Source organism: Mytilus californianus, unplaced genomic scaffold, assembly GCF_021869535.1.
Source record: "Mytilus californianus isolate M0D057914Y unplaced genomic scaffold, xbMytCali1.0.p SCAF_3, whole genome shotgun sequence".
In the NCBI taxonomy this organism is placed as follows: domain Eukaryota; kingdom Metazoa; phylum Mollusca; class Bivalvia; order Mytilida; family Mytilidae; genus Mytilus; species Mytilus californianus.
This window is the reverse complement of record NW_026262679.1, coordinates 39,380,281-39,393,438: the sequence shown is the minus strand read 5'-3', so window position 1 is coordinate 39,393,438 and position 13,158 is coordinate 39,380,281. Positions and strand designations below refer to the sequence as shown.

The 13,158-nt window shown below is 31.2% G+C and overlaps 2 protein-coding genes across 5 annotated transcripts in view; both read right to left on the bottom strand.

The window, feature by feature from the left end:
* LOC127734541 (uncharacterized) overlaps positions 1–6,912 on the bottom strand; it is a 58,019-nt gene extending 51,107 nt beyond the window's left edge. Inside the window, exons 1-3 of the mRNA XM_052244468.1 lie at positions 6,737–6,912; positions 4,020–4,096; positions 2,241–2,281 (exon numbers count right to left, since the gene is read on the bottom strand). Of these exons, the coding sequence (XP_052100428.1) occupies positions 2,241–2,281; positions 4,020–4,096; positions 6,737–6,772 (154 nt within the window). The 5' untranslated portion in view covers positions 6,773–6,912. The remainder of the gene's footprint in view (positions 1–2,240; positions 2,282–4,019; positions 4,097–6,736) is intronic.
* Positions 6,913–12,721: 5,809 nt separating this feature from the next.
* LOC127734546 (uncharacterized) overlaps positions 12,722–13,158 on the bottom strand; it is a 28,782-nt gene continuing 28,345 nt past the window's right edge. For all 4 annotated transcript variants that reach the window (XM_052244477.1, XM_052244474.1, XM_052244476.1 and 1 more), the window contains one exon: positions 12,722–12,823. In XM_052244477.1, coding sequence (XP_052100437.1) covers positions 12,819–12,823 — 5 coding nt within the window. In that variant the 3' untranslated portion in view covers positions 12,722–12,818. The remainder of the gene's footprint in view (positions 12,824–13,158) is intronic.

Genomic DNA, 13,158 nt, shown 5'->3' with positions numbered 1-13,158 from the left:
ATGTTGGATCAATCTGTCAATTCGACATGTACAGGAACGCTACTAAAACCAAACATTTGATCGAATTATTCTATTGATCGAGATTACAACAAAGGGGTAAGGCTAAGTCAGGAACCTCCCTAGTAGTTTTCGTATGTCAAATCGTAATGTTTTTCATTATTTGGTGAATTCGGTGTTGATGGCAGGTATTTGATTGTTTCTGTTATATAGATACAATGGATAAGCGTGGATTCTTGAAAAAGAAACCATGAGCCCGGAGGGCGAATGGTTTGTTTTTCATGAATCTACGCTTATCCATTGTATCTATAACTTAAACTATTGTGTTAATTTCTTTTCAAAATTAAAGCCTTTTCTTAATTAGAAGGTATTGTATATCGTGTCCAACGATGCATTGATAAATCTCAGATCACAATTAATTGGTTAACAAAATACAAATATAACACTTCTACCTTTAAAGATCTTTACATTACCAGGCATATGAATATTATCTGTTTATACAAAATAAGACATATTCGAAATTATTTCTTATAAAATTGAAAATAGAAACGGGGAAGGTGTCAAAGAGACAACAACCCGACCAAAAAGCGGATATAAAGTATATATAATAAGTATGTTATCAAAATTTTTCTAGCACTCTAGGCACATCACGATTTTCTCGCATAGGAATTTGCGAACAAACCTTTGTAAAATTATGTAGTAAAACAGATGAAATCATACTATATTTATAAAACAAAAATTGACCAATAGAATGTAATCATTTTTGTTTCAAACATGTGAAATAGCCAATAACAATAAAAAAAAAACTAACCGGTAAAACTCGCTATTATTACAAAAATATCCACTATAACAAGCAAAATTAGAAAAAAACAGGATAACTTAAGAATTGGAGAAACAGAGAGAATACAGGGATTCGAACCTAAACCGATAAATCCCTATCTTTAACTCATTGATTTTAACCATGCTAACCTCGCGGCTACCAACTCATACTATACGACTGCCTATTGTGTCTATATAAAGGTACAAGCCCTGTGTGTCCGATGAACCGATGTATATCAGATGTTCATTTAAATATATAATATAGACATCTATAGTGTAACCCATTGGTAGCAGAGAGGTTTCGTCAATGTGTTAATGTCAGTCACACATAACAGATTTCAAGGAAGGATTCGATTCCCAGTGAAGGCATATAAAAATTACAAAATTAAAGGTAAGTTTTTAAATTAATTCCATTAGTGAACAGAAATCAGTAAATTAGCCAATTCAAACTTAATGAAATTAGGCACACAAAGGAAACAATTGAATATAATTTGGTGAGTCAATTTCAGCGGCAGATTTAGGAAGCGTTGATTCTAGAAAAAGAATCCACGGTAAATGAATAAGCTGACGTCACTACATTGGTTTAAGTTCAAGCTATTCACTAATCCAGGTGCGGATCCGGCATTTTTAAAAAAGGGGCGCCTAGCAAGCCAAATTTTAGATCGGTAGTTGTTAAAAGTCATTAACCATATATGAAGTTCAATAAGAGGGAGACCCGGGCCTCGTGCACCCTAAATCTGCATTTGTTATCAACATATTTTAAAGACTCTGGACAACTTACAGCTTGAAATATTGTAGGTACACCTGTCCGTTGTTGAAGACTGAATGTTGCACTCTAGCTGTCTTTTGATTATTTTTGTCGTTGAGTAGTTGTCTCATTGATGTTTATCCTGCATCCTTTTATTCATATATCAGTGTATATATATATATCATTAATGAAAATATTGCATATTGGTAAAGATATGCTACAAATAAATGATATTTATGAAAAAAATCCAAATATTTATGATAACGGAAGGGAGGGACAATGGGACTCAAGACAGGTTCCTGTCCTCATTATACCATTCCTTTTAATATCATACATTTTTTGGCAGTAATTCTGTGGATTAGTCACATTAATGTGCCCATACACATTGTGCTGAATATTCATATTTATATATATATATCTTACTTCGCTGTATACAGTCAATGTAATTTTACTGGTTAAGTTTCCGGATATTATTGAGTATTACACATTGTATTTTACTAGTACATAATTAGATAAAGGATACCATTTTGTAAGATGAGAAATATTTCATAGGTAAACACCTTAAATTTTAAATTATCCTTTAATAGAATGGGAGCTTTATGATAAACAGCAGCACAACTTCAGAGAAATAAATAAACAAATGTACTGAATATAATGCCTTTAAATAATTACATACTTTCAAATTGCTTTTCCATCTCCTCTCGATCTTTTTTGCAGCTGCAAAGGAGAAATAATGTATTTAACGTTGGAAGCATGAAAGCAATATCTGTAAGAAAATTAATCTTATTATTTGTTTATCTGTTTTGAGATAGTAAATTTGCCTAATAAAGTATTTTTATTGGAACACGTGCAGTTTAATAGACTTAAATGATTAAGCGATCGTCCATAAACTGCCCTTTTACACGCAGTGTCATCAATAAAGTCGAATAAAAACAGTCAAAACTAATTCCAAAAAGTTAAATGCCGGAAAGACAAACAAACAAATAAAAAAACACAACACAACTATCTAGTAAGCAAATGAGTTTCAGTAGTTGAAAAAATAAAAACAACACACTATAAATTTCATGCGTCCGAAGCGCTTTCCTGGATTTACCTTCATCATGAACGCTCAATGCCGACTATTTGAGGCCAAGAATGTATAAGAACCGAAACAGTTGGAGAGCTATATGACCAAAAATGACATAATAATAACACCCAAAATCTATATAGGTGAACTTTACCTGAGGGAGTTGAAACCTTAGTTACTTAATAATTTATAAGTTTATAAACGGACAATTTATGACAGATTTGTAAAAAATCAGGTCAGAACCGATGTACTGACTTCTGAGCTGATGATAACAACTTAAATATTCTCTGTATTCAATTTATGCACTGTGACGGGACTTTAGCTCTAATTGACTTCAATCTTTCGACATTTGTAAGCCATTGGGCTAGAAGAGGTTTCCTGAGCCATGCACATCTTGATCTTTCAAGAAAACGGGTTTTATAAAATAACTCGGGGTCACTTTGTTCTCTTTGTCTATTGTAATAAGTGCTATATTCTGTATATGATTGATCAGAATGAATGCTATTTTGGTTTTTATGTATATCTAGAACTGCCTCGGCGTAGGTCGCCCATTTTTCATGGTTACCATTTGGACTGACCGTCACTTTATTGTTTAATGTAAATGTTTCAGTACCCTGTAGACACACCTTAACGTATCAAGGGACACTGAATAATTATCTATAAGGTCTTGATACTTTTCAATTAACTTTTTGAAAAAAAATCATGAACGTTTGGATTTTTAGCGGAAAGAACATCATCAAGAAGTGAAATTAAATGATCTAGCTTTCTTGAACTTCTTGCTTCTTACAAATGTCTGAAGAAACTGCGACTCATATGAAAATAAAGAAGTTCGAACAGAAGAGGTGCACAGTTGGTTCTCATATGAATGCTGACAACCTGCTGAACAATTTTACCTCAAAAAATTGAGTTGAAAGCTTAGGTTCTTAATAACGTAAAAATTTATAAACGGACAATTTAAGAAGGGTTTGTTAAAAATCAAGTTAGAACCGAATTACTGACTATAGAGCTGATGATACTCTCGGGGACATATAGTCCACCAGCAGCGTAATCGACCCAGTGCTGTAAAAAAGCAAAAACACACTATAAATGTCATGCATCTGATGTACTTTTCTAGATTAACCCTCATCCTGAACGCTCCAATCCGAATACTTGAGAGCCAAGGATGTATAAGAACCGAAACATTTAAAGAGGTATATGACCAAAAAGGACCTAAAAATAATAGCCATATCTATGAAGGGTCTGAGTGCATTGAAACATTAGTTTCTCAATAATTTCGCAGGATAACTGCGTATCTAAAATTGTTAGTCTTTGCCAGTTTATGTATTCACTTCCCTCTTGTTTGCCTTGCATTATAAATTATGTTGTGAATTTGTGAATAGCTGGGCATACTTATCATTTTTAATGTCTCGTCTCAATTCTTCTTGCTTCTGCATCATTATCTGAATTTCCTCGCTTGAATCTTTAATCTACAAGATAATATTGAATAACATTTCACTCAGCGCTAACAACAATTAAAATGCATATTTCATAGAATATATGAGGATAAATCAGTGCAATACGTTGTTAATAAGTTTCCATGGGAGATAACCTTAAACATTATTCTTTTGACTAGAGAAGACTTTTCGAAAGAAAAATTGATTATCTCCCATGGAAACTTCCTAACAACGTATTGTAATTTCACACATATTTTACTGAATATAAAATGTTTTAATTCAAATGATGTCTGATTCTTATGAATATAGAAGACTTTTCAAAAGAAAAATTGTATGAAAGTTTAGTTTGGATATTTTTATAGCAATTCAAAATTACTACCTATCACCTTTAGCATGACAATAAGAATACAATTTCTATACAAACTGTTACACTGATTTTTTATAATAACATTGAAGTGGAATTAAAGTATTATATGATTGTAAGTATGCTTTATTTTATCACCTTGCACTTTCACGACTTGACTGTGGTTTTTCTACAGCAGTTTGTTCATATTTCTGACCAGTTGAACAGTTTGGTTTTATATAACAAATTGCAATTTGGTCAGAATTTTGAATACGTTTCAATAGGTGGAGAGCAACACTTACAGTCAAGTCACAGTAATACAATATAAATTTATACGAATATTGTCATATTGGTGTAGGGTATTTCAATTTACACATTCTTTTTACAAATATCTTAAACGATAAATGTTATTCCTGTTTCCCATTTTCAGAGGGTTATTTACTCAGACACCAATATGGACAATTATAACTATTTTCAAAGACAATATAACAGGGTGGAGAGTTGACTCATTGACAATCCAACTACATCTTCTTTATACTATAACACCTCAAAATGACAGACGCAAACCAAAGGCAAGTAGATAAGTCATTGTGAACAGTTAGGCATATAGATATAAGAAATGTGGTATGAGTGCCAATGAGACAACTCTCCATCCAAGTCAAAATTTATAAAAGAAAACCAATATAGGTCAAAGTATAGTCTTCAACACGGAGCCTTGGCTCACGCCGAACAGCAAGCTATAAAGGGCCCCAAAAATTACTAGTGTAAAACCATTCAAACGGGAAAACCAACGGTATAATCTATATAAAAAACGAGAAACGAGAAACACTTATGAACCACATCAATAAACGCCAATTACTGAACATCAGATTCCTGACTTAGGACAGGTGCAAACAATTGCAGCGGGTTTAAACGTTTTAATGGTACCAAACCTTCACCCTTATCTGAATGATATTTTGCACAAACTCAAAATCTCCAGTAATATTCGACGTAAGATTCCATGACTTCAGGTCACTACCACAGAAAATTTCTACGTTATAGGAATATGTTCTTTAGACTCAAGGCATGGCGCTACATATTCAAGAGATCGTCATCCATGGAATGGTACTAAACATTTGAAAAAAATATATGATTATGTTAACTGCTACGCTGAAGTGAGGAAAATGAAAACTTCCTAACATTACCTATTCTTAAGGGAGGTGAGAGAGCTGATATGAGACATATATAGAATATAAAAACCGAAGTCCAGCATCCTTTTTATAAAAATTTTGAACATGTCCTTCCTTTTCCTTGGAAACAAATGACCATAGGTTACCCCCTTTGTATACAAATTTATAATACAGTGACCAGAGGTTATCTCTTTTGTTTAACATGCACATGTCAATTATTACAAAATGACATTATATTATTTTCCTTTCTTGAAACGGATTAAGATAAGGTAAGTCCATTTGTATATCATCGTAGCGTATATGTGACTAAATAATACCCTTCGAATAGGTTCTATTTAATAAAATTATTAGTGGTCATTCGTCTTTTTTGTTTGTTTATGGTTGTCTTTCCTAGTATTACAATATAGAAAACGATGACCTTAATCCATTCTAATCTTTATTTAATAAGAACGTGTATAAAACAAAACAATCTTGGCCCGTTCCCATTTGTCTATGATAATGAGAACACAATGACCATATATGTATAAACCCCTTTGTACATTGATGAATAACGAAATGAATAAATGTCATCCTCAATGGTTACATTTAGGGAATAAACTTTGATTATTTGATCATGTCATTGGTTTTTGTATATGCACTTATATTTTAGACAAAGTGCACGACCTCTGGCCATTGTGTTCCTTATTAGGATACAAAAGGGGCCGACGGGTTATTGAGGTTTTGCACTATAATACAAACAGATATTCTTTAGACATTATTACTTTCATTTTTGTTAAACATCTGTTCTTTAGAACATTTAAAAAATACTAAAATTTCAAAATTAAACTCACTTTGAAACTTTATCATTAATATTTCAATAAGATTCAAGTCGTTTCCAGATAGAATATGTTGCTATACGATTTATTATACAAAGATGTTGATCTGGTTATCTTTTGGGAAAGCCCTGGGTAATATTTAAGTTTGCCAAAAAAACATATGATAAAAAGTCCATTTTAAGTTAAATTTGTCAATTTCCAAAAGTTCATGACATCATAGTGACGTCTGAAGTGTCAATTAAACACAAAACAAAACAAAATAAACTGAAAGATAAAACAATGACATCAATTTATACAACTATAAATAAATTATCAAAATTACTGCCAGTCTTACAAAATCGCTTACCTTCGCCATTATCATATATTTTACTTCGTCCTTCATACTAAAATTACACACTGTTGTTTCATAAAAGACATTTATTAATAGAATGTTTCGATTGCTTTTAGAAATTTATCAATTTTTGTTTAGTTTTGGTTTTGTATTCATGAATTTCCCAAGTCCTTCCTTAAAAATAAGGTATTTTTTCACCTTTTACAGAATGTGTGTATTTTGTTCAATTTAAATACATATAACTGACATGCAATTGACGGAAGTACAATGTTTCATAGATATATTATTTCCTGCATTTGCAAACAAGTATTATGTTATAAAAATAGAGTTTAAATCTTCTTGGAATTTACAGGACATTAATATATGACAAATAATTACAGTTGTAATTTAATACAAAACATGATGTTATATAATAATAATGGAATTTTTTCATGCGTATTGTTACATGAATAAGGCAACATTAACATTACTTCTGACTTTACAATTATTGTATCGATCTATCTGCATTAAAATATTATCAACAAACTTTCAGGTTTGACTATTAATCATACGAGTAGATATATAGGAAACCTCTTAATACCGATACTTGATTTCTATATGAAATGATTTAGATTGAAAAAAGCTTTTATTTGTATCTGATTAAAACTATTTTTAACATTTTCTGAAAGGAGATAAAATTGTGATTTATTACTTCCACATCTAGTTTCCGAGTTTAACATGACACACTCTGAATGATTAGCGATCTATGAATTAAAGCTCTGCAAAATTCTAAGGCATTTTTATATTCAATGTTCATCATTATATATTTTTACTTTAATTTATAAAGGAAGATAATTGAACATTGATTTGAATCTGCTGAAATCATTCTCTTGAAATGCAACACGAATATTTTATGATTCTCCTTTCTATATTATTACCCAGTTTAACAGTATGTAATTATCGACAGTGTTCAATCATGAAATATACATTTGTGTTTACCCATTTAAAAATACCAACTGCCATCTTGTCTAAATAACAATAAATGGATAAGATTACTGAAACTGGACTGAAGGTAATGATGAACCAGTATTTTATTTACACAGCAGGCTGTGAGTGTATTTGTTAAAGAACGGAATAGATACGATTAAAGATCTTTGGGATATCCTTTGACCAAAACGGCTTTGATTTATAACACCTATCGTGAACACATTTAAAAAAGCCATTATACTATTTCCGTCAATTGTAAAGCGAACTATTGTTTCAGTTTTACAATAAGCTATAATTCATCAAATCAGTTGTTATGCAAATTTTGTTTCAAGAATAGGTTTTTCCGTAAAAAAATGTACCATATTAACTTACTAATTTTTGTATGTTATTTTGAATAAGAATGTTTGCTAACATTATGTGATCATGTCACACAATTCTTGAATACTACATTTGTATTTTGTCAGATAGATATCAAAGAAGCTATACATCAATAAATACGCTATCACATATGTGAGCATTGTACGTACATTGGCGCAAATATCTGTACATGTAAGATAGCTACCTTAATAACTGTCACCTGTGAAGTGTATACCCAAAACTAATGAAAACAAAACCGTTTTATTTCTAACATTTTCCAACTAAATAAAAAAAAAATCCTGACAAGGGTCAGGGGATATCTGTAATTTTAGGTAAAAATGCCATGGATAACATGAAATCCTTATCAATAACTAGGGATTACGTGTTATTACTCCCCTGTTCGGGAACTACATGAAATCCCTGATTACATTTATTTCCTGTTACATATGTATATTTTCAATCAATTTTTGAATTGTACTCGACCACAAACACTTTTATCTGATCGGTGGAAATGCAGCTTTACTACACACTAACAAAAATTAATTTCCGCCATCATCGATCATGAAATAGCAGAAAACAATCGGTCTTAATTTTTAATGAAATATATAAACATAAAAAAAGACAGGAATATAGTTTATGGGTAGACTCATTTAAATGAAAACATTATGTGATTTTACATTACTACTACGGCTGATTTTACATAAAATACTATTTCAGATACCATAATATTCGTCTAATCTGCAATTTTATTGATTGTGTCCTACTCAGATTTTGACATTTTGACTGAGTGCGAATTTACTGGGCGTGGGCATCATGCATATCTGGTTTTGTTCCTTTTGCAGTTAGCGATTCCCTCAGATTTTTGTTGGTTATCTTGATTTGTCTCGATTTATGAGATTTTGACATTGATATACTACTGTTGCATTAATTTATCACCACTGGGTCGGAATCTCTGCTGGATGACAGCACTTGTCCCCCGAGATTCTAGCAGCTCGGTAGGTTTACACCAGGTTGAATAAAAGACTGGATGGCACATCACTCAGAATAAAAAGGTATCAATCGGATATTGCGAATGACCATCAACTCGAAATGAAACAAATTTGTAGGTGTTCCTTAGGTCATCTTAAATTTGTCATTTAAGCGACCTTTGTTCAGTCTTCAAATTCCTCTTTGCATTATTGCATTACTGCACTGTTACTTTCAGATATATAACATATCAATGACTACTTGCAACATTGTTTCATTTCTTAATTGCAATCGTAAAAACTGTAAAACTTGTAATATACTCATTATTAATAACATGACTACAAAATGTTAGAACACACGTAGTCATGAGGATGTGCATTGTGCTGCTTTTAATATTGTGTACGGTATCAAAAAGAAAAATCACAAAAATACTGAACTCCGAGGAAAATCCAAAAAGGAAAGTCCCTAATCAAATGGCAAAATCAAAAGCTCAAACACATCAAACGAATGGATAACAACTGTCATATTCCTGACTTGGTAGAGGCATACATAAGAAAATGGTGGATTGAACCTGGTTTTATAGCTAGCTAAACCTCTCACTTGTATGACAGTCGCATCAAATTCCATTATATTGACAACGATGCGTGATCAAAACAAACATTCTTTTGGTTGACTGATCTATGTCGATGAAACACGGCAAAGAGTTAAGATTCAGACAACAATGAATTACTCTATAAACACTTTAACCAACCTTACAATTCAATTGTATCTATGAAATTCAATATTATAGAGAAAATATATCATTCAACAGAACAAGAAGATCAAAGATGCCATATCATTTAATGTCACATTCAGATATATTGATAATGTTCTTTTCATTAACAAGCCAAACCTTTCTGATTGGGTGCCATCAATATATCCTCCCGAACTAGAAATTAACGAAACAACAGACACGGCTTCCTCTGCCTCTTTTTTATACTTATTCCTCGAATTTGACATAGGCGGTTATCTCAGTATCAGAATCTATGACACACGATACGATTTTAAGCAGAAAGTTGATGAACGAGGGTTATGTCAAAGAACGAACCCCGAACAAAGAAACGATTTCTGGAATAGAGAATGACAACAGAGATTCCTTACGAATGCAATGACAAAATTGATAGAGTGGGTAACCTGACTAGTCCTAAGTGACACTTATGTCAGACGAAATAGTAGTCACGGTCATCGTAAATATACACCACCTGCAGATCACTAGATATCCAAATAAGACCAATATATTTACATGTTTTTCAGTACATGTCGACTCGAAGATTTCTTGATATAGGTAAATTCAGAAATGCACATGAAATAAGCAAATTTGATGCGTTTTATTATCTTAAATTTAACAGGCACATTGTTATTAATTACTAAGATAGCATTTGCCGTTATACTGTTACCCTGTCGATATTATTTAGTTTACTTGTTTCAGTAGAATTTGTAGTATCCGGTTAACAATACAAAGTTTTGAATTACAATGTCAGAATTAATGCTATTGATCCAGAAGTAGCAAAATACTCATAGATGTTAAATTTTCTCCTATGCAAGATTCTTAACTATTATATGTTCTCCACATATTGACTTACTTCTTTACGGTAATATATACTCCATTTAAAAATGATGTTTTTTCGAAATCAAAATAGATTCAATTTGTTTATCATAACATTTGAATTAAATGCTATTTGTATCTTCATAATAGTAATTAGCACATTATTCTTATTGGACCTTCTGTAAACAATGGAGTGCAAAACTAAATTGAATTTGCTATCATATTTCTGATAAACATTTGCCCTTATCATAGTACTAGTTCTAAAGTGGTAAAAGCTGCCAAATTCATTCAAAACGAAATGATCAAAATATCAAATCGTATTATCGTCATTATAATATATTTTTTAATTGATACTGTCAAAATGTAGTGTATTGCGCTTTAAACAAATTGAACTAATGATTTTTAGTATATTTTGTATGTGGGGTGTTTGCGCATATAAACTGCATGTTATTAATGCTACAATTGATTTTTGGGATTGTGTCGAGCCGTGCTATGTGCTACTTGTGCCAAAGTTTTTGTATCTTTTCATTCTGTTTCACTGTTTACCTGAGAACTAATACTCAGATTATTAAATTCAGGAAAATTATATTTTGTTATATATATAGACACTGTTAGGCTTCATTTGGATACTGTTTAAGTTTAGTGTCGATGTTGATTATTACCTTTTATGTCTTTGTATTACCTTAATATATATATATATATCAAGCTCACCTACTGAGTTTAGTAATTATCTGACTTTTTTTGTATTTTTACTAAATTAAGACTTTCTATTTCTGTTTAATTGCATATCATCAATTACAAAGCCGGTTTATCTCTTTATTCCCTGTGTTGTAAGTTTAGCAATAATTAATCTCACATAGGGGATAGAATTTACCATAAACAAGGTATTACATAAAACTGGAAATCAACATCAAGTTTAGAAAACCTCCTTTTTCTTCTTACCGCTTAATTTCATGATGTTAGTTAGATTATTTTTTAATTTGATGTTACTATCATTGTTTTCTTCTTAGTTGATATTTTCATATTTAACCTATTTATTATGCTTGAACGACATATTGTGCATTATAACTTACCTTAAGAAATAAATTGCAAACACTTGATAGTATGAGTAAACCTTTTCTTTTTTTTTAAACATGAAAACTTTGGAACTAAGCTTATTCCATGCATGCATGGACGAAGGCAACTAGTGTTAACTTAGTCCATACTTGCATGGACTAAGTCTGCTTGACTAATTGAATAATTTCAAATTTTTATACAAAGTTAGTTTAGTTCATGCATGCATGGACTAAGTCTATTGTGTTAGTCCATGCATGCATGGACTACGTTAACGTTAGTTGCCTTCGTCCATGCATGCATGGACTAAGTCTATTGTGTTAGTCCATGCATCATGGACTACGTTAACATTAGTTGCCTTCGTCCATGCATGCATGGAATAAGCTTAGTTCCAAAGTTTTCATGTTTACATAACATGAAAAGGTTTAGTCATACTATCAATTGTTTGCAATTTATTTCTTAAGGTAAGTTATAATGTACAATATGTCTTTAAATCATAATAAAAAGGTTGAATCTGAAAAAAATCAACTAAAAGGAAAAAAATGATACTAACATCAAATTAAAAAAAAATCTAACTAACATCATGAAATTAAGCGGTAAAAAGAAATGGAGGTTTTCTAAACTTGATGTTGATTTCCAGTTTTATTTAATACCTTGTTCATAGGGAATTCAAAACCATCAGTCAATTAAAGACAGACAAGAGTCGCAGAACAAAATTAGCAATAATTACGATGAGGTAATGAGAATTGATAAACAATGCATATCCTTGATCGTTTATGACACAATTATTTTTCAAATTAACTTGTTTGAATTTCTAAGAGATGACCCCAACTCAATTTTGAACACTCAACTCTCTTATTATGTTGAAGTCGTTCGGTAAATAACGACAGTGACCCGCCTTATTGTATCTTTAAATACCGGTTATTAGATGTCTGAAGACATCCTGTACAGAAAATCTTGCAGGTTGTCAGTTTCTCTTCGACTTGAATGTCTACTTGGAAGCTTCAACATCTTTTGTGAACATTTGAATCTTGTTAGGACAAATATATTGGCTGCATTTAAGTCAAACTATATACACATGTGTAAAATCTTTTATTTTCGTGTTAAAGCAATTCTTGTTTTCAAGCTTAAAATTACCAAAAAGTGTGTTGTCATTCATGAAGCAAATCTTTAATCTGAAAAAGAAAAGAAAAATGCAAGTAAAAAAGTAAAAACGCCTTCTGATGTATTAACAATACTGGAACAATACATGCAGAAAATAACCGATAATTTAGTATTATTATGTAATTGGCCTTTTCCATAGAAGAAATTGAAACTTAGTTGAAGTTCGTAAAAATATAGTACTGTTTAATCTGACATACAAAATACAGTTTTTGTTTTTTTGATCATGTCTTTAGTATTTTAATCACATTTCATTATGACCTATATCATGAATTTGATATCTATAAATTGTTGCAGTAGCTTATTACATAGAAAGTACAACAATGATGTTTTAATCATAAATGTTAAG